Source organism: Pinus tabuliformis, chromosome J (genome assembly GCF_031772625.1).
Source record: "Pinus tabuliformis cultivar Carrire ecotype Pingquan chromosome J, CPIR1, whole genome shotgun sequence".
Taxonomy (NCBI): Eukaryota; Viridiplantae; Streptophyta; class Pinopsida; order Pinales; family Pinaceae; genus Pinus; species Pinus tabuliformis.
The window spans coordinates 1,541,749,465-1,541,772,083 of record NC_142295.1 but is presented as its reverse complement, the minus strand read 5'-3'; the positions used below and the strand labels follow the sequence as shown (position 1 = coordinate 1,541,772,083).

At 39.0% G+C, this 22,619-nt stretch overlaps 1 protein-coding gene across 2 annotated transcripts in view; it reads left to right on the top strand.

Annotated features, from left to right (window-relative positions):
- LOC149233381 (uncharacterized) overlaps nt 1-15,144 on the top strand; it is a 39,411-nt gene extending 24,267 nt beyond the window's left edge. The window contains exon 2 of one of the 2 annotated variants that reach the window (XM_089379739.1): nt 14,922-15,144. In XM_089379739.1, coding sequence (XP_089235865.1) covers nt 14,922-14,960 — 39 coding nt within the window. In that variant the 3' untranslated portion in view covers nt 14,961-15,144. Of the gene's footprint in view, nt 1-13,216; nt 13,365-14,921 lie in introns of those variants that run through there. The other variant, XM_089379737.1, reaches the window with a different exon arrangement.
- Nucleotides 15,145-22,619: the final 7,475 nt, after the last annotated feature.

Sequence of the window (22,619 nt, the reverse complement as noted above, 5' to 3'; positions counted from 1 at the left end):
TATTCTTCTTCTTCTTCTTATTAGTGCATATGTGTGTACTTCATCAAACTGCTACCAACACATAAAAACAAGAACACAAGATGTTGGCTCTCTGCTAGGGCCAAAACCTCTCTTCTCTTGAGAGGAAAACCCTTTAGTGAATTTCTCTTCTTGAAGCTTCTATTGATCAATGCCAAACCCTAAACCCCTGACAAAGAGATCCTTCAAGCACAAGTCAAGTCCTTCTTTCTTTTTGCACCTTATTCCCCTACACTTCTTCCGACACTTTGTTCTCCAACACTTCGTCCTCCTTCCGGCACTTCGTTCTCTTACTATGATTCTTGTCTGCAGATAAACCTTCCTTGAGTGAATCTTCTAGATGAGATGTTCCTCTTTTATCCCTTGCTCAAGTATCCTTCAATTTTGACCAATCGATATCCTTCTTGAATGTATGACTGTTCTGCTATTCTGCTGCCCTAGTTTCTCACACATGTGGAGAGTATTGCTAGGTGGTATATGCCCTTCTCCTTTGCTTGAGTGTCTTTCTTCCACGCTAGAGGAGGAGGCCTTGTAGGCCTAGTTTTAGCCCAAACAAAGGTAGGTGAGTGTCTGTAGATTGTTGCTATCCTAGCCGCAGGGACAACCCTCAGATTTCCTCACTCGTGTGACTGTAGCAGCCCTAAAATAGACTTCTAGACTTCGTTGGTGTATCCTTTCTCTTCGTTGCCTTTTGAGACCGTCTTACTTCGTTCTTTCTTGCCTTTTCCTTCGCAAATTTTAGAGCTGAGTTGATGCGTTGTATTGGAGTGGACAACCTCTATAAATAGAGGTCTGCATCTCCATTTACGTCGACTAATCAACTGTTTGTAGGCCGACTTTGAGAGCAGATTGGAGGCTGATTTGTTGAGCAGAGTGCATATAGTTTCCATGGTGGTGTAGTATACTTGAAGGAGCATTTTGAAGGTGCCATTGCATAGAAGTAGACTTGACTTTGCTTGGAGGTTTTTCCCTTTGACTTTAATATATATTTATACATGGTGTAACATGCCTTTAAGGCCTTCAATATTTTCTCTTAACTATTTGACTCACCTATAACACTTTGACATGTGATAGACCTACTTCAATGAGCAAGAAACTCATTGACATATACTATAAAAATAATATTTCTTTCTTGAATAAATACAAATATCAAAAGTACATTTATGAAGACCGAACCTAGTTACACTTCCTTCAACGCTCCCTCTTAACTAGGGAGGTATTCATACAACATTACAAGGTGTTTGGCTATTATCAAACTTGAAGAATTTACATAAGAGAAACCGGATTAGAAGTCCATCTGCTATAGCATCATATCCATTAGCATTGTCATAGTGCAAGGCCTTGACTAACAACTCCATCTCTTTACGAGACCATGAGCTACAACGCTGGCGAGACCAATGATTTATAGACACCTTCATCATTGTCTCTCAAGGTACATACCCACCCGGGTGTTCTCCGAGTATGACCTTCTAGGACTATTCTTATCTTGGGTTCTCAACCCTCAAAGAATTTCGATCCTCTTGCCTACTCTTTTCTTGGATGCCCTACATATCCTCAAAGAGTATCAAATGCTAGATGATTACTCAATCCTCCCATTCTTTCTTCCCAAGTGAAGACAAGAATGTTGTGTCTATCTTGTGTCTACATTTCCATTCATGGCCTTCATCTAGACTTACCGTTGTTAGTCCTAGTTTAGTGCATGACCCATGAAATGGAATAACACAATTGTCACTCCTTTGTAATCAGGGGTGATTAAAACTCCATTTTGATCAGGGACCTATCAGAGCTCCCTCTTAACTGGTGACTCTTTCCTTCATCAACAACTTCTTCTTCGTGGGTCCTTCAGCTGCTTGATCTCCTTTCTTTCTTGATGTCATGAAGTCTTTGTTCAAACTTCTTCTACGTAGGGCACCATCCATCGATCACTTTCCTCCTTGGTTTGTCATGTCATTGCTTCCTTCATGGAAAGTGGCTTTCATGTCATACGTTAGGTTTTCTTGTCATCTTGGCTACTCCTTTGTCATCTTGTCATCTTGGCTACTCCTTTGTCATCTTGTCCATGCTTTGGAATATTCTTCTCATGGATGCTTCGTTGTACTTGCTTGTTTATATGTTTTGACCTACTAGCCCATTATGACTTCATCCTGATATTGCTTCAACATTGCTTTTTCTTTTGCTGGATGGCTTATTCATCACAACATCTTTGTAGAGTAGAATCAATTATCTTCATCTTTCATATCTCCAAGGCCTTCATAGGTGTCAAGGGTCCTTTCTTTCTTTGTCAGAGTTGTCCTGCCTTCTTTCGGGAGATAACTTCAAAGTATCTTATCAGATAGTGATTCTCGGTGATCATGGTGTTCTTCCACATGCTTGATCTCTTTCTTCATTTGCTTCCTATAAGATAGATAGGTCAACCATCTTATGCTTCTTGTGAGAGTATTCCTTCATTGCTTGCTTCCTGGACTTGTCAGCATTTCTTCTTGCTTCTTAGTCAGCAACCTTATACTCCTTATGTGAGCATATTCTTTTGTTGACCTTCATAGCATTGTAGTACATGCCTTCGAGCACGTCCTTGGTGAAACAGATTCTTTCATACTTGATCATGTTATAGAACTATTCCCATGAATCAATAATATACAAATGATAACATGACTAAACTTTGATGCATACATACCTCATCTTGATTCTCCTTTGATCATCCTTTAGTGTGGCCCTTCTTGCTTCATCTTAGCTTCCCTGCATATCATCTTTTTCTTGAATCCCATGAGTGGGATTCCCAATGAAACATCTACTTTGGTCCATGAACCTTCTTTTGAAGATTCCATTATAGGATCTTAAAGACCCTTACCTTGTAAATGTTTCTTTTCTTTTGATGATGGAGGTCTTCTAAGATTCTTAATCATGATCAATCTTTCTTTTATCGTGGATGAGGTCCTATGCTAGGTATGCTTCTTCTATATGAATATCTTGAGCTATATCTACCGTGCTCCTATATTCTAGAAGATATTTCTTCCTAGGCATTTTTATTCTTATTATAAATGCTACATCTTCATGAGTATCTAGAACTCTATGTACTACATGCTTCTAGATTCTAGAAGATGTTTCTAGCCATGCAATTTTATTCTATTCCTACATGCTCCTATATTACTCAAAACTTTGAATAAGTCTAGAAGTAAAGAGTTTGACCTAGTCATAGTAGAGATTTAGAGGATCTTCCTTCTTTTGCTTCTTTCCTTCTTCTTTCATCTCTTGAGTTATGTGAGCTTCTTCCCTCTTCCTTTTGTTGTTGTTGTCCTTCTTAAGCTTAGGACAATTCCTTTTGTAGTGTCCATATTCTTGGCATCCAAAACATTAGATTTTGGACATGTCTTTGTTGTTTGTTCTTCGTGGACCAAACTTGCCAAATTTACCCTTTCTTTTGGCCATGGTAGCAAATGCTTGCTCCTTTGATCCCACATCTTCTTTTGCCTTAAGTCTGGTTTCCTTTGTTTTGCATAGAGACCACATTTCACTGAGAGTGGTTGCTTCCTTCTTGGCATATATGCTTGATGTGAAGTTTCCCCACTCCTCAGGTAGAGCATTGAGTACTACAGTTGTCATCTCTCTGTCAGACATGACTTCCCCAAGCTCTTGAAGTTGATCTCTCATTTCAGAGATTTTCATGAAGTAGGGAGCTATTCCTTCCTTTGTTATCTTCATCTTGTATAATTCATTTCTCAGAGATATTACTTCTCCGGTTGTGGATACCGAGAATAGCTCTACTAGCTTATCATAAATTTATTTTGATGTCTCAAACTTGGAGACATAAGGAATGAGAGAGTCTTTGATTGATTCTATCAAAATCCTTTGAGCTCTTGTCTCATCCTTATTGTACTTGGCTAAGGCTTGAGTCTGTTCCTTAGCAGGGATAGTGATATTCCCTTTGACATGTTCTAGGAGTTCATTCTCCTTGAGAAGTAGATCAGTCCTCTTCTTCCATGCAAGAAAGTTATTGGTACCTACCAATTTATTGCTTTCCTTGCAAAAAGACATTGATGTATATTCAGAAGGGGACATGTACTTACTTGATAGATTTTGAGATGTAATGGATTTGCTTCCTCCTTGAAGGCTTGATGGCTTGTCTTCCCTGGATCTTGATGTTCTTCAAGTTGCCTTCTCCAAGTGGACTTGCTTGGTGATGAGGTTTGCTTGAAGACTTGTAGCTTGATGTAGGTCCTGCTTCAATCTGCTCTTCTTTGTAGGTGCCTTTATGTAAGGCTCTTCTTCTAGCTTTGTAGACCTCCTTGATGAATGATGGATTGTAGACCCTTCTTGTTCTTGAAGTAATTGAGACTTCTAGGCTTGATGCTTCAACTTTGTAGATGCTTCTCCTTGATGAGTGTTCTTGAGTTGCCCTCTCCTTGATGTGTCAACTTAGCTTCGATACCATGTTGAAGAATCTAGGGCAAAGTAGTGTAGTGTGATTCTTCGTTACTTGATAACAATTTGTGGAGTCTTTTTACTTTTCTTGTTAGCTTATTCTTTTTCTTATTCTTATTAGTGCATATGTATGTACTTCATCAAACTACTACCAAAACATAAAAACAAGAACACAAGATGTTGGCTCTCTGCCAGGGCCAAAACCTCTCTTCTCTTGAGAAGAAAACCCTTTAGTGAATTTCTCTTATTGAAGCTTCTATTGATCAATGCCAAACCCTAGACCCCTGACAAAGAGTTCCTCCAAGCACAAGTCAAGTCCTTCCTTCTTTTTGCACCTTATTCCCCGACACTTCTTCTGACACTTTGTTCTCCAGCACTTCACCCTCCCTCTTCTCGCACTTTGTTCTCTTACTATGATTCTTGTCTAGAGATAGACCTTCCTTGAGTGAGTCTTCTAGATGAGATGTTCCTCTTCTATCCCTTGCTCAAGTATCCTTCAATTTTGACCAACCGAGATCCTTCTTGAATGTATGACTGTTCTTCTATTCTGCTGCCCTAATTTCTCATATGTGTGGAGAGTATTGTTAGGTGGTATATGCCCTTCTCCTTTGCTTGAGTGTCTTTCTTCCACGCTGGAGGAGGAGGCCTTGTAGGCCTAGTTTTAGCCCAAATGAAGGTAGGTGAGTGTCTATAGATTGTTGTTGTCCTAGCTGCAGGGACAACCCTCAGATTTCCTCGCACGTGTGACTATAGTAGCCCTAAAACAAACTTCTAGACTTTGGTGGTGTACCCTTTCTCTTCGTTGCCTTTGGAGACCCTCTTACTTCGTTCTTTCTTGCCTTTCCCTTCGCAGATTTCAGAGTTGAGTTGATGCGTTGTATTGGAGTGGACAACCTCTATAAATAGAGGTCTGTCCCTCCATTTAGGTCGACTAGAAGGTCGACTAGTCAACTGTTTGTAGGCAACTTTGAGGGCAGATTGGAGGCTGATTTGTTGAGCAGATTGTAGATAGTTTCCATGGTGGTGTAGTATGCTTGAAGGAGCTTCTTGAAGGTGCCATTGCATAGGAGTAGACTTGACTTTGCTTGGAGGTTTTTCCCTTTGACTTTAATATATATTTATACATGGTGTAACATGCCCTTAAGGCCTTCAATATTTTCTCTTGACTATTTGACTCACCTATAGCACTTTGACATGTGCTAGACCTACTTCAATGAGCAAGAAACTCATTGACATATATTATAAAAATAATATTTCTTTTCTTGAATAAGTACAAATATTGAAAGTACATTTATGAAGACCGAACCTAGTTACACTTCCTTCAACAAGGTGAACCACTCACCCTATATACATGTGTCTGCAATCGTAGGGGAAGGTGAACCACTCACCCTACACACATGTCAACCATCATGGGGTATGATAGGGGAAGGTGAACCACTCACCCCGCGCATAGCGCACCACTAGGGGAAGGTGAACCACTCTCCCTATGGTTGGTCATAACTCCAAGAAGTACCCCAAGTCCCCAGGAGCCCCCAGAGCTCAATGTCTAACTCATGCGGGACCCTCATAGGAGGTTCTTTCCATTACTCCAAGTCTCTCATGGAAGGCTAAGAATTTGACCTTCCTTAAGGGCTTCGTGAGAATGTCTGCGACCTGCTCAACTGTCCTGATGTGTTGGAGCCTTACTGCTCCTTGTTGTACCATATCCCGGATAAAGTGGTACCTGATATCAATGTGCTTAGAGCGGTCATGGAACACGAGATTCTCTGAAAGGCGAATCCGTCTTTGGGTTTCGCAGAAGATGATGGTGGTATCCAACACGTGCTCAAATAGCTCACTAAAGAGCTTCCTCAACCAAAGAGCTTCACAATAGGCCATACTAGCACCAATGTATTCGGATTCGGCGTTGCTTAAAACAACCGATTTCTGCTTCCTGCTCATCCAAGATATTGAAGCATACCCCAATGAGAAGTAACATCCAAACGTGCTCTTATGATCCACCACACTACCAGCCCAATCAACATCAGTATATCCATGTAGCCTCAAATTCCCGACAATGTATCTCATACCATAGCTGATTGTGCCACAAAGATATCTCAAGAGATTCTTGGCAGCGATACAATGTATGTGATGAGGATCGACCATAAATTGACTCAATATATTCACAATGAAGCATATGTTGGAACGAGAATTTACCAAGAACATTAGGACCCCCACAAGTTGTCGTGCTCGGAAGGATTTGCCAATTCGGGCCTAGCAACACTTCCATATAGCTTCTTGAAGTTGAGTTCTATCAGAGTAGACACAAACATGCATTCCACCATCCCACATCTCTCGAGTAGCTTCACAGTGTATTTTCCTTGAGAAAGGGAAATCTCACCTGGCTTTTGCCAAGCCTCCAAGCCTAAGAAGTAGTGCATCAAACCTAGGTCCTTCATCTAGAATTCGGAAGCCAACTCCCTCTTGCATTGATAAATGAGAGGGTTTGCACCTGCGAGAAAATAATCATCCACATAAAGGACCAGAGTGAGAGGCCTGTTCTTTTCAACCTTGAAGTATAGGGTCGGGTCAACTTCACTCCTTGTAAAACCCAACTTCATAAGATAGCTATCAATCCTCTCATACCAAGCCCTAGGGGCTTGCTTCATCCCATAGAGGGCTTTCTTCAACCTGCATACACGTGTCTTACGATCTTGGACTCCGAACCCCTCAGTTTGTTCTACGTAGACTTCCTCCTTAAGTGAGCGATGCTTGAAAACAATTTTGACATCCATTTGGTGTAGGCTCCATCCTTGAGAGGCAACAAGAGCAATGATGGATCAAATAGTGGTGTATGTGGCAATCGGTGCAAATATCTTGTCATAGTCGACTCCTTCCTTTTGAGAGAAGCCTCGAGCAACGAACTTGGCCTTGAACTTTTCAGTACTCCCATCAACTCCATGTTTGATTTTGTAAAGCCATTTTGAAGTGACCATTGACTTGTCCTTGGGTCTAGGAACCACATCCTAGACATCATTCTTCATGATTGATTCATATTTCTCATTCATTGCATCCTTCCATACTTGGTGCTTCACGGCTTCTTCGAACGTACATGGCTCAGATTGAACAATGGTACTCATAGTAGCTAAGTACCCTTGGTACCTGTTTGGCTTCTTGCTTTCACGAAATGCCCCCCTTGGTGCAACATGTCTTTCAACATCTTCAAGAGTATCTTTGAGCCACAAAGGTCTTTTCCTTGAAGTAGAGGGTTGACTAGGAGGTGAATCAATGGGATCCATCAGGCCTTCAACATCGAGCATTAGATCATTTGTCGGAGATTCATCCTTCTTTCCTGCATCGTCATCATTGTCCTTCCTAGGGATAAGAAGATCTCTGACATTCTTAAGGGTAGAATCTTCATCGAAGGTGGCATCATGACTTATTTTCACTTCTCTTTGACCAGGCACATAGCCTGTTTCTTTTCTCTTTCGGAACATGAAAATATACGGGACAACCAAAAATTCTAAAATGAGAAACATCAGGGTTCTTACCGGTGAAAACTTCTTCGGTTGTCTTGAAGCCCAATGCTTGATGCGGGTACCTATTTTGGACATATACAACAGTGTTGGCAACTTCTTCCCATAAGAACTTTGGTAGGCCTTGGTCATGAAGCATAGCATGAGTAGCTTCTATGATTGTTCAATTCTTCCTTTCGACAACTCCATTTTTCTCAGGAGTATATGCAGTAGTGGTCTCCCTCTTAATGCCAACTTCTCTACAATAGTCATTGAATTCATTTGACTCATATTCGGTTCCATTATCGGTCCTCAATATTTTGATCGTCTGCCCTGTTTGATTTTCGACCAAGGCTTTGAAAGAGTGGAACCATTTGAACACTTCGTCCTTCTTTTTCAAGAAATAGATCCATGTTTTGTGAGAGAAGTCATCCACAAAAATTGCATAGTACAAGTATCCTCCCAAAGATGTTACGGGCAACATACCTGATAGATCAAAATGAACCAATTGAAGAATATCGATAGTTTGACTTTGTTAATTTTAGGTATGTTCTATGTTGAGAGCAATTTACTTTAGTTTTACATTTTAGCTCAATGACAATATTCAGATTAGCAATCACATCAACATGATAGTAAAGTGCAGATGGAACATAAACATAAACATCAGAAGACAAGCCAAGACAAGAGGACACAAGATGTGGCGCTAGCCAGGGACAAACCCCAATGTGGGGGAATCCTTGATCAATTCTTCTTATATTCTTCAATAGTTCAGTAGAGAGAGAGATAGTACAAATACATAAATCTGAGATTTTATTACAGTAGTAGCAAAATCATCAATCCACTAATGATAACAGTTCGAAGATGGAATCTTGAATTCCCATGACAGTCTTCAACCAATGATAGTACTGTAGCATGTCCCTTGACAGTGAGAAGCTGCTGATCTGATGAGGGCACCTGTGGCTGTACTAATCTTCCTTCATAATCTCCCAACCGTCCAATAGAGCAACTCTAAGAAACCCTTGCTATGATGCTATATCCTATGGCCTAGCACATAGCAACACAAATATATAATCATCATCAATGCTTCAAAATATTAGCATCCAATCTGCATTTGAAGCCAACCCTACAAGGTCTGAGATAAGTCTGAGTGCAGACTCCTTCACCACACAGGTTTACCTTATGACTGTGACTTCCACTTGCAAGCATTCCCATACTTGGAACAACCTTTATCATAGTGCTAACATCTACAACAATGAGTTGTCACCTACAACTATCTGACTATGCTTATTCTTGATGTGCTGAAGCTTCCTTTGGCTGTGACTTAGCAACCCTTCTAGCTGTGGATGAGAGACAGTTCATAGGTCTTCCATTAGCCTGTGGCCAGACCTCCTCATTGCTGCTAAGGCTTCTCCTTTCAGCGAATAATGGTTTCTTCTAGGCTTACGTTTAGGGCACTTTTAGGACAACGGATAGGAGCCTCCCCTTTATTGCGTATACGTGCCTCCTTTTGTAGCATATAAAACACTCATTGACTGCGTCCTAGGGCACCCTTAAGTGCTGCGGTTAGGAGCCTCCTCTAGCTGCTATGAGTCTCCTTAGATAGCGTGTAAGGGTCACCCTTAACTGCGATTAGATCACCCTTGAGGACTGCGGCTAGGGCAGCATAGAGGCCTCTTGAGACTGCGGATTAGGGGACTGCGTCTAGGGCTAGGACAGCGGCCAGATCTCTGTGGCTAAGACTCTTCCTTACTGCAGCTAGGGTAAGGTTAGATCCCTCCCTTTAGGACTGCATATGGGAGCCTTCTAGGACATCGAATTAGGGTCTCTTCTAGACTTGCGTTTAGGCCTCTCCTTGCTGTGTAGATAAACACTCCTTGACTGTGTCCTAGGTGTCTTCATTCTCTGCGGTTATGACTCCTTCAGGACAACATTTAGGTCACTTAAGAACAACGGCTTAGGGTCTCTTCTAGACCTACTATAAAGCCTCTCCCATATGACTATGTTAGAGTCTCTATGACTGTGTTAAGGTCTCTCCTCCATGACTACGTTAAGGGCTAGGGCATCTCCTCTAGGGCAGCGTATAGACTTTCTCTTGTTAGGTCTCTCTTTCCATTAAAACCCAAACGAGTGGAGAGAGGGATCACAAGAGATGAGTGACCAAATGACTTGAAGACCTCTCCTATTTATGGTGAAACGTTGAGGATAGGTTGGGGTAATTTGATTGTTGGCCGAGCTTGACGAGTTGTCACATAACACAAATAAATTGATATCTCTATGAATACATGTCGGAATTAGATGAACTTTAGATCATTCCTACACCTCTCGACGAGAGGAATCCAAGAAAAATATCAGTTGCCATAAATAAGAAGACACACATGGAGTTTGGCCCTATTTGCCAATTTTAACAAACTTTTGCTTGAAGGGAATGATCCCCTTGTATGTTTTCCAGCTGCACAACCCTGACAAACTCCATGATCTATGCTGAATTCGGGCATACCTGTGACCATGTTCCTTACATCAGGTGTGGCTATGCAATGAAGGTGAGCAAATCTTTGGTGCCATAATTCGGATTGAAGAGAAGTATCGCAAGTCATAGCTCCCAAAGGACTTCGTCCAACCTGATGCATCTTTCGGGTTCCTTTGCGAAACACACACCTTCCCATTAATGAATGTTATCTTGAAGCCTTTATCTTCTATTGCAGAAATAGATACCATGTTCTTTTTCAAATCAGTTACATACAATACTTCTTGTAGATGAAGGATTTGACCTTGATTCAAGTGAGGAGTGATGGTCGTAATCCTTTCATGGGGTAGGTGGCATTATCCCCAAGTATGATCTCCAAATTTTTCTTCTTTTCAAACAAATTTGGGAGGGCCTCCTTGTACCCAGTGAAGTACCTTGAGGCACTACTATCAATCAACCAATTATCCAAAGTGTCCGGAGGAGAGGCAATGACGAGGGCAGAAATAAGATAAAATTCTTTTTGCTTATCTACAATATTAATTTCCTCATACCCGGAGTTTCTCGACCTTTTGGGAGGACCAGTGTTGCGGGGGAGCGCCCCTCCTCGATCTTGCTCCCAATTCGCGCTCCGGGCGGGAGCGACTCGGGAGCGTGCTCCCTAAATTTTTTTTCGCTCCATGCCTTTTCAGGAGCGTTTTTGGGAGCGTTTTGCCTTTTTTGCAATTTTTTTTTGTAGTAATATTCGAAATGCATTTTTTTTTAAAGAAACAAATAATTTTTGAGTGGGGCAGCTTCATGATCAGGTTTATGGCCCTAGTATTGATATGCTATTCATGGTAATGTAAAGTGACATTCTCCTTAATCTTCATTTTCATCCTTTTACTTAAATTTTTAACATTACCATGAAATGACTCAGGATGTTTGAGAGTGGTTCCGGCCTCATTGGATTTCATATGAAAAATGTAGAATTTTAGATTTCATTCAAAATCCAGCAGACTTATCAGTTTTTCAAGATTTCAGGATTGGGGGATTGCAATGCTTCCATTGAGCTTTGTCATGTATTAGGGTATGGAACTCGTATTTAATCAAGAGCACCAATCCCTCTATGTACCTTGATGTTAGTGACATTGGTTGTCGAACTCATCTATCATGACCCTCTTAAAAATGTACGCATCACTCAAACAAAATCTTGACTTGAGATGCTATGATTTTTCTATCTTATGTTAATGCTTAGAGGGTGATATTAATTACAAATATCCCTATACAGATACAAAGGTAATGACAAAGATACCTCTGGATATTAATGCTTAGAGGGTGATATTAATGACAAAGATCCTGATTTTCCAACAAGACTAAAAATTTAGACATTTCTTGTGGTGGCAAGAGGCCCAAGCATAAGAAATAGATAATAGATTTACTTCTCTTCTCTAGTTTCTAGTAGTATTTATAACTATTGACTCTTTCATATTTATTATGATATTTTTTTAAACAATATATGACAATTTAAGCATGAAGTTGGCAATTATAACTCATTAGTAATGAATTATAAATATGATGCTTCATGAAAGTTGATAGTTGTTTCATTTCATTTCATGTTAGATATTATTTGTTGTAATGGTTACACTTAGCTTTCAAGTACAACTTTGGTGATCAATGATGATAAATGTTATATATTGAATTTTGAAGGCTTGAAACTTTAAGATTGATGAATCATGAGACTCAATCTGTTGTATTTTACTATGTTACTAACTTGTGGACATGGTTGATGAAGATTATAACTTCTATGATTGTTATATCGTTCAATCTATGGCTTCTTCTTTCTTTCTTTTTTTTAATTGATTTATTTATTTTCTATATATATATTATCTAATTCATTAATCTACATGTTTTTGTTGACATATATGTAGCAAAATATAAAAAATATATATATTATATAAAAAACTCTCCGGGATTCGCTCCCAAATCGGGAGCTTCTGAAAATGTCGCTCCCGCTCTCGTTTTCGCTCCTGCTCCCCGCTTTCGCTCCCGCTCTCGTTTTCGCTCCTGCTCCCCGCTTTCGCTCCCGCTCCCAAGTAACACTGGGGAGGACGACCATTTCCATATCGAGCAGCGGGAGCATTCCTCTTTCCTTTGTTGTTGAACTTGTTGTTTCTTTGATTGCCATCGCCTTTGAACTTGTTGTGGTGGTTGTTGTCATCATCCCTTGGAGTATCCTTTTTGTGAGGACACTTTCTAGCATAGTGGCCAAACCTGTTGCAAGTGAAGCATCTTCCTTTTGTTTCTTCTTTGAATCCCGGCTTAAATCCTTGACCTTGTCTTCTTGGACCTACATTGTTCTTCCTTTTAACATAAGCAGAGAATGCGGTAGGATTATTTCCATTTGAGGGCTTATCTCTTTCTATCATCCTTAGTTCTTCTTGAGTGCATCTAACCAATAATTCATCAAAACCTGTAATCCTGTCATTGTTGATGATGGTGGTGTTAAACACATCCCATTCTATTGTAAGACCTCCAAGTGCAATAAGATTGAGCTCCTTGTCACCAACAACTTCTCCAATAGATAGAAGATCATTCTTAATTTCAATAATCCTCATGAAGTAGGATTGAATGGACTCTCCTCTATCCATCTTGATGTCTTTCAACTTGTTCTTGAGAAAGAGGACTTGATTTGCATTGTTTACTTTGAACATCCCAACCAACTTGTCATACATCTCCTTAGATGTTTCCAAATCAAAAATATAGGCAACCAAAGGCTTGTGAATAGAATCTACAATAATTTTCTTAGCTTTGACCTCACCTTTCTTGTACTTTGTTTTTGCAGCAGTGGGTGCATTTGAAGGAGGCTCCACCACTCTTCCTTTTACATAGTCCATAGCATCATTCTCTTCCAAAGTCAAATCCAAAGACATCTTCCATGCATGATAGTTGGATTTGTCCTTGAGCTTGTCCTCGGATTTGAAGTATGATGTAGTCGTCATTGAAGCTAGCTAAAAATTATTGTCCAACAACTTTCTTTAGTGATTTCTTTTCTCACTCTTGCTTGGGCTTTGTCTTCACCTGGGCTTTGATACCATGTTAATTTTAGACAACAATCATATGTTCTATGCTTAGCACAATTTACTTCAATGTTACCTTAGCAGCCCAATAACAATTTCCAATTATTTTCAGTAGCAATCACATTAACCATTAATCACATTGACATTAAATGCAGATAGAATATAAAACAAAATGCAGTAGACAAGCCAAGACAAGAGGACACCAGATTTGGTGGATGCCAAGGAAAAACCCCAATGTGAAGAAAACCCTTTGATCAATTCTTCTTATTATTATTCAATAGTTCAAATAGAGAGTACGAAAGTCAAATTGACTAGCCCAATACAAAGTCAAATTAACCCTGTCAAACTCTGCAGTCAAACTTCAGCGCTAACCAGAAAGTCAATGCTGGTCAAAACATAAGTCAAATACCTCCTTTAAAGCTCAGTCAAAGGCAATCAAACTCGGCCTCCGGCAATGCTCAAAGTCAACCCAAAACAGTCACAAAAACTTTGGTCAAATTTGTTGAACCTGCGGTCAACTCTGTGGTCAAACAGGCCTGTGGTCAATGCAGGTCAAAGAGGCCTGCAGTCAACGCAGGTAAAACAGCCCAGAAAACTTCGATTTCTGTGCCAGTCATGCGGCCAAAGGAAATCGAAATTCTGCCCAAAAAATCGCAGTCAAAACTGGTCAAAATTTCCTCGGTCAATGCTGGTCAAACTGTCTGAAATTCGGCTGGTAATTTCTGCCCAGAAATTCTGTCCTAGCCGCACATGTGAGAGAGAGAGAGGCTGCCTCAAGTTGTACGAACCAATCTAATGAAGAGAGAAGAATGTGTGAGTGATGGATGTCCAAATGAGGTGCGAGGTCTCTTCTATTTATACACTTTATTGTGGGTGAAGAAACACATCCACTGGGCTTCTTGAGCCTACATAATGATGAAGTTGAGTTGATCAATTTGCACATGAGTGGGCATAAATTCAAAATCACACTTTTGCTTGTCCGAATGAGATGGTCTTTATATCAATCTTGGACCTCTCGAAAAGAGTATCCAATGCAATCATCATCTCCATCAAATGAGCTGTCCCAAGATGGAATTTGTCTCTAGTTGCCAATATTAGCAATTCCTTATAATTGTCTGTCACAAAATGTAACAACCTATTATATTGCAGCAAATTTGATTGTATTGCAGTATTTAAAACGTAACAGCCTATTTTATAACAACAGTATTGATTGTATTTCAATATTTGCAAGTTGCAATAGCAGTTTCCTGTTATAAGAAAGATAGAAATACAAAATCAAACAAAGTAGTCAGGCTACCTGCATGTGTAGGGAAATAAAGCCATAAATCTACTAATACATTTATGGCTCATACAAATGTCTTTGTGCTTTCGAGCTTCTGGTTGTCTTTTCACAATTTTTTTCATTCCACATAACCTGAAAGTTAAACAAAGAACTATTGCTAATGCATGCTTTTGGTTTTTGCATGACAGAGATTTTTATCGGGACACACAAATATCTTCTTTACTTGAATTTTGGGATGACATAATTTATGCAGAAAAATAGAAAACGTATAACTAATAATTATCTTGGAGGATAGAATGCTTATGCTGATAGTGCTTTTACTTTCTAGAGGAATGCCATTAACTCATTACAAAGGATCTCCTTTCGATTTTTGATGTTGAGAAGTTGAGTATTAAGGGAAACATAGACATTGCCACGTTAATGATCCATGTTCAAACTTTGGCAGACAGAGCCCTCAAATATACGTTTATTGAATTTGATGGTTATATAAAAAAGGATTATTTTATAGTATTCAAAATTGACATGTGTTAGCTCTCTTGGATAATGGAGGGAAACCAACTTGAAAAGGTCAAACACCTTCTCTTACACACATAAGGATCATACACCCGCTGAGGTTTGAACCCTGCTTGTTTGGATGCATTGTTGGCACCTCTTTCCAACCAGTAAGTGATGGCATGGGATCACTATATAAGTTAGCCAAGTTTGATGGTTTCATATGCAGCAATTATTCAATATAAAATACATAAAACCCAAATAACTTATGTTCTTTGAGTAAACTGCATAAAAGGAGCTTATTGCAACACTTATTCAATATAAAAAAACATAGAGCCCAAATAACCTATGTTCTTTGAGTGAAATGCATAAAAGGAGCTTAGTGTACCAATTATTCAATATAAAAAACATAGAGCCAGAATAACCTATGCACTTGTAGTAAATACATGCAGGAGCTTATTTTCAGTAAAAACAATAACTATGTCTTAGATGTGGACCTACGATTAGATGTGGGGAACAATCCAATTCCTGAAAACAATTCGAAGTATACGAGATATTGTGGTTGTCTCATCTGTGTGGGACTTTTATGTATTTACACATAATAATGGAGGCAACTGAAAACCAAGATGGAAAATATCAAAATTTTATCATAACAAAATAAATCTAAATAACAATAGTGTTACAACTTGTCGTTGAATAAATAAATTATGAAAATTCTGTTAAGTGAATGTTGGAAATGTCAGCAATACTTAGAGGGAGTGAATCAGTATTGAGTTCCTTTAAAACCTTTTAACAAAATAAATCTAAACAACAATAGTGTTACAACTTGTCGTTGAATAAATAAATTATGAAAATTCTGGTAAGTGAATGTTGGAAATGTCAGCAATACAGGGAGTGAATCAGTATTGAGTTCCTTTAAAACCTTTTAAAGTCAATAAACCAATATGCATGAGATCATTAACAAGATTGCATCAAATTTACATTGAAAACTCAATAATGAGATTAGATTAATAAAATCATACTTTATTACAAATATATAAGGAGATATCAATCTCCAAAATTTATGAGTTCCAACTCAAAGGAGGCTACAACCCCCTGAGATTTTGTCAGCTACAACTGACAGGGAGCATCAACTCCCTTGGGTTTCTCTGCTCCAACAGGAAGGAGGCTACAACCCCCTGGAACACAAGCTTCAACTTGTTGCAAAAAGTATCCATCAGAAGTATAGTAAACAATTACAAATTTGATTTGAAATCTTGTCCAAAACTGCCTTCAAATCAACCTTCAAGTCTGCTCTAAATCAGACCTCAACTTATTGTCTAAATCTGCTTATATCATCGATCCTCTGTCCATATTCTTCAAGTCAGCTTCAGATCTGACTTCTTTTGATCAGCTTCAAATCAGGCTCCAAGTCAGCATCAAACAATTTCAAGTTGACTCTAAAACATGCTGAGACAAACCACAAAAAATGGGAGTCACTGTGGCTCCAACAGGGTCAAGGCTAAGGCTGTTACAAGGGCAGAATTTCGGTCTAACTCAGGGCCAAATCTCAGACTTCCACAGGCCTGAAGTTCAGAGCCACCATAGGGCTGAATCTCAGACTTCCACAGTTCAAAATTCAGAGCTATCACAGGGCTGAATTTTAGGGTTGTAACCAAGGTCTTCTTATAACCAAAAAACCCGCTTCAAAGTCTTAAGGATCAAGAGTGCCTTAACCAAACTGAAAAGGATCTTACAAATTCGTTGTTCTACTCCTTACTTCTTTGCTGCCTAAGTTCACAAGGTATGAACCTCTCTTCTTTTCTGCTCAACAGATCCGAGTTCTGTTTGCTTGCTTGGCTAAATCACTTGGCCGAAATGGGAGAGAGGATGACCTATTTATAGGATTCATCGACCCCCCAAACTGTTGATTTTCAAAGACCTTCTAATCTGATAATTAGTTCTAATGATTTCTTAGTTTAATCCTTGTGTTAACATTCATCATTAAACAATTACACAAAAGATCTCAATAGTAGAAACAATAATGACAGTAGGATCAGGATCAGGATCATAAAGAGACAACCAAACATAAGAGGCACAAACTTTTACCCTAGGAAAACCCTTTTCTAGGGAAAAATACCCAACAGCCTTTTCTTAGAGAACTTATTCAATTCAACAAGAGATACAATGTGGTCTTTTATCATCAAATAATGTCAAACTTCCCAGTAAACAAGCCTAGGTCAAACCTGAGAAATTTCGGCCCCCTAAAATTTTGTCCTTCTGCCAAAAACTTCGGTCTGCTGCCCAGAAACTGGTCTTGCGACTCTTTGCTTGCTTGGCCAAATCACTTGGCAGAAATGGGAGAGAGGATGACCTATCTAGAGGCCTGATTGACCCCCCAAACAGGGCTGACTTAAACCCAAGTAGGGCCAAAGAAATTCAAAATTTATCTTGAAAAATTCAAATCTCCTCAACTGTGAGGAGTTAGAGGGCATGCCACCCACTGTTGGAAAGGTCTCAGCGAGAACTACGAGATGGTGTAATCCATTCTTGTGTTTGGTTTGATTCTGTCCACCAAATTCTTGATTTTCTTTAGCTCTTACTTTTGGCTTAATGACCCATTCACCCTTCGACATCAATGACAACTTTCTTCCAATAATCTGTCCCTTTGTCATTGATGTCAATATGGTTGCTCCCGCTATGTCCATGCTTCACTTCTTTTATCCCCCCCTTTGACATCAATGGCAAAGGGTGACTTATTTCTTTGGCTCTGCACCCTTTGAATACAGGACACTCAACATGACTTCTGTCTTCTTACCCTTCCCTTCTTTGTTGTCCCTAACACTCTTTTGCTTGTCTATAATTTTCTTTGGCTCTGTTGGGTCTAGAATGTATATGTTTTTTGGTCTTCTTGTAGCTATTGCAACTAATTCCCAAGTCTTCTTCTCCGATTTCACATTTCCGGGGATTAAAAAAGAGATTATACCCTTGATCACACAATTTTCTGACATTGAGAAGATTGTGTTTCAAATCTTCAACCAACAAAACATTTGCTGCTTTTACATGTTCACTTCCAATATTTACTACACCTTTTCCAAGTATCTTAACCAAGGACTTATCTCCAAATGCAACATTGTTGCTTTTTCCTTTTTGACTAACAAATTTGTTTTGATCTCTTGCCATATGTTCAAGCACACACTGTGTATATACCATTCCTCTTCTTTATCAACACTAGATTGCAATCTTCCTTCTTCTTCTTATCCCATAGCATAGTTGGCTTTTCTGTCTTTATGATTGGAGCATTTTCTTTTATAAACCTGCAATTTTTTGCCTCGTGACCATGATTATTTCTCTTACAGTATACAATGTTCTGATTCAGCAGTGGTTCAAATGGATTGTAGTTTTGTTAGTAGATCCATGAACATTTCTTGATCTATGGTCATTTCTTGCATATCCATAATCATTCCTGCTTCTTGCATAGTTGCATCTTGTATTAATTTTACAATGAATTGCTTTATGCCCAAAATTTCTGTTGGACTAACAATGACCAAGAAAAATGTTTTCATATCTAGGAGAATAAGATTGCCATGATGATCTTTTGAAATCGTTCTGCCTTGGAGGAGGTTCAATCTATTGTTGATCTTTGTCCTTGATTTCATTGTTGTCTTCTTTGTGATGAGCAACACTTCTAAACTCTTTTTCATTTTCTTTCTTCGGAGGCTTGGAACTTGTGTCCTCTTTGCTTGAAGATGCACCTATATAGCCAAGACCTGTTTTATCACATGGTGACCTTTGACAACTGAGAATGTTATCCAACACTTGCGAGCTCCTCAAGTTCTTATTGAGCTTGTCAACTTCAACCCTCAATGACACAACTTCCTTTTCAAGCTTCTTACAATCTTCTTCTTTCTTCATCATTTGGATCTTCATTACTTCCTCAACTCTTTTTGCTTCTTCAAGTTGGACCTTTAAAGAGATATTTTCTTCATCACGTTTTTCAAGTAGGCTTTTCAATTCTCTATTTTTGTTTATGAGCTTGCCATTTTCCTTTTCATTATTCTTCAATTTTTCTTTAAGATCTTCATCTTCCTGTTCGGTTTCTGAATCATTTCTGAGTCCCCAAAAAGAATCTATTTTCATGTTTGGTTCTTCTGTTTCTTCATCTGAATCAATGACCTCTTCATCAAAATTGACATCATGATCATTTTGGGTTTCTTGGGTTATGAAGAGAACTTCTCTTGCATCCCCTTCTTTTGTATCACTCTCATCTGAAGAATTGTTGTCTTCTTTAGAATAAAGATTTTTCTTGTGGAAGCTTTTCTTTTCCCCAAAAGGACATCTCTTAGCATAATGACCTATTCTGCCACAATTGAAACATTTAAAGGGTAACTTACCTTTGTGTTTTCCGGTTCCCCTTTTGAGCTTCTTGACAAAATTCGCTTCTTCTTCATTTGATTCATCACCTAAATTCATCCACGTCATTTCGTTCAAATCCCTGTTTTTTTCTATGACAGATTCCCTGGCATTGTATCTCAAAGGAAGTGATCTTAGCACCTTTTGTACTATCAAGGATTCTTTGACATCTCCTATTCCTTTGATGGCGTTGACAACTTCATCTACTCTGTGTAAATAGGATGCAATATTTTCTGTTTCATCCATTTTCATATTTTCAAATTGGGCTATATATCATCGAAGTTTGACCTATTTGGCTTTATCATCACCTTCATAAATACTTTTAAGTTTATCCCAAACCTCTTTAGTTGTGGTGCATGTCATCACTTTGGTTTTAACGGTTCTTGACAATCCACTTGTGATGGCATGATGAGCCTTTGAATTACAACTAAACAATTTCTCATTTGGGTTAGTTGGAGGATTTTTTTGGAATTTTGTAGCCGTTAACAATGGAGAGCAAAACATCCACTCATAAAGCCTTCAATCAGGTGTCCACGTTGTTGCTCCATAATGCATAATCATTTCCATAAAATACCTTAATTGTTCTTGAAGAGATTCTCTTTCCATTTGATCTTCCCTCCTGTAATTAAACTATTTTGAGGGTGATCGACTCTAATACCAATTGTTGAAAATGTATGCGATACTAAGAGGGAGGGGGGGGAATCAGTATTGAGTTCCTTTAAAACCTTTTAAAGTCAATAAACCAATATGCAGTAGAACATTAACAAGATTGCATGAAATTTACATTGAAAACTCAATAATGAGCTTAGATTAATAAAATCATAATTTATTACAAATACATATGGAGATAACAATCTCCAAAAATTTGGAGCTCCAACCCAAAGGAGGCTACAACCCCTTGAGATTTTGTCCACTGCAACTGACAGGGAGCATCAACTCCCTTGGGTTTCCCTACTCCACTAGGAATGAGGCTACAACCCCTTTTGGAGCACAAGCTTCAACTTGTTGCAAAAAGTCTCCTTCAGAATGTTGAAAAGTGTAACTAGGTTCGGTCTTCATAATGACATGTAATCATGATTTTATGTAATTGATGTAAAGAAGAAGAAAATAAAATTATTTTTGTAATGCCTGAGTCACGGGTTTCATGCTCAAGGAATTTTATTTTAGTTGAAGCTCCCATTGTGAGCTATTAGGTTTGGTCATAAAGTCATAGTCTAGTGAATCAATGTCAAGGATTGAAGACTCATTTAAAGTCGTTAAACCAATATGCAGTATATCATTAACAAGATTGCATGAAATTTACATTGAAAACTCAATAATGAGATTATATTATTAAAATCATAATTTATTACAAATACATATGGAGATAACAATCTCCAAAATCTTTGAGCTCAAACTCAAAGGAGGCTACAACCCCTTGAGATTTTGTCCACTGCAACTGACAGGGAGCATCAACTCCCTTGGGTTTCCCTACTCCAATAGGAAGGAGGCTACAACCCCTTTTGGAGCACAAGTTTCAACTTGTTGCAAAAAGTCTGTGCTAGAATGTTGAAAAGTGTAACTAGGTTTAGTCTTCATAATGCCATGTTTAATCATGTTAAAATTAGCAAGGAGGGCCAAACTCCATGTGGGTCATCTTATTTATGGTAGCTAATATTTTTCTTGGATTCCTCTCATCGAGAGGTGTAGGATCGATCTAAAGATCATTCGATTCTGATAAGTATTCATGGAGATATGAATTTATTTGTGTTATGGGACAATTCGTCAAGGTCGGCTAGCAACTAAACTGCTCGCACTTGTGCTCCATGTTTTGGTATAAATACAAGTGCTTTGTAAGTCATTTGTACACACAACTCTTCGAGATTTCTTCTTCTCCACTTGTCTTGGGTTTTAGTGGAAAGAAGAATCTCTAAGGGATAAACGCTGTCCTAAAGGATGCTCTAAACGCAATCCTAGATGATGCCCTAGCAGCCCTACGCATGGCCTAGATCTAGGATGCAGTCATATTGTGAAGAAGACAACCCTAATCCAATACGCTGTCAAGGAAGATGCAGATCCTTTACGCTGTCAAGGAAGACAACCCTCACCTAATACATTGTTAAGGAAGACAACTCTCACCTAATACACTGTCCCAAGGGTGACCCTAACCGCAGTTATGGAGATGCCCTAAATACGCAACCATGGAAATGAAGGTAGAAACCCTAGCTGCAGGTCTAAGGAGAACAGATGCCCTAAACTTAGTTGCTACACTGCCTAATGGAGATGACACCTAAACACTGTCTTAGAAGAAGTGCTTTACACATGGAATTCCCTTGGTATCATGAAAGGAAGAGCCCTCATCGTATACATAGTGATGAAAGGAATACCCTCGCTGTCATGGAAGGAATGCTCTCACACTTAACGCTGAGATAAAGAAGCCACACCTTCAGCTATCCTTAACGTTGTTCTACGTAAGGATGCTCCATCTGCTGTTTGGATTGAATCACAATCATGAATGATAGATCCAAGTCTTATAATGAATCTCGTAACATTATAGACAACACTATGGGATGTATAGTGCAGCATAGGAGCAACAATGGGTACATGATGTATAGTGCACATAGGAGCAACTATAGGTACATGATGTACAATGCAACATAGTTCACATAGGAGCGACAATGGGTACATGATGTACAATGCATCATAGCGCACACAGTGGTAGTGATGGTGCAACATGGTGTAGCTCAGTGTTGCTGGACATAGTATGGTGCTACAATGGGACAACATGGTAATGATGGGCATATAGCAACAACGAGAATGTATTGCAGCATGCATTTGGATGTAGCATAGTGCAATGAAGAGCTCAACATAGTGCAACATGAGGAGATGCAATACAATGATGGGTACAATCATGATTAGTGAAGCATGATGAAATGCAGCATAGTGATGATGGGTGTAGCATGGTGCAACACAGTGAGGTGCAACATGATGATGAGGTGCGACCTAATGATAGGTGCAACATG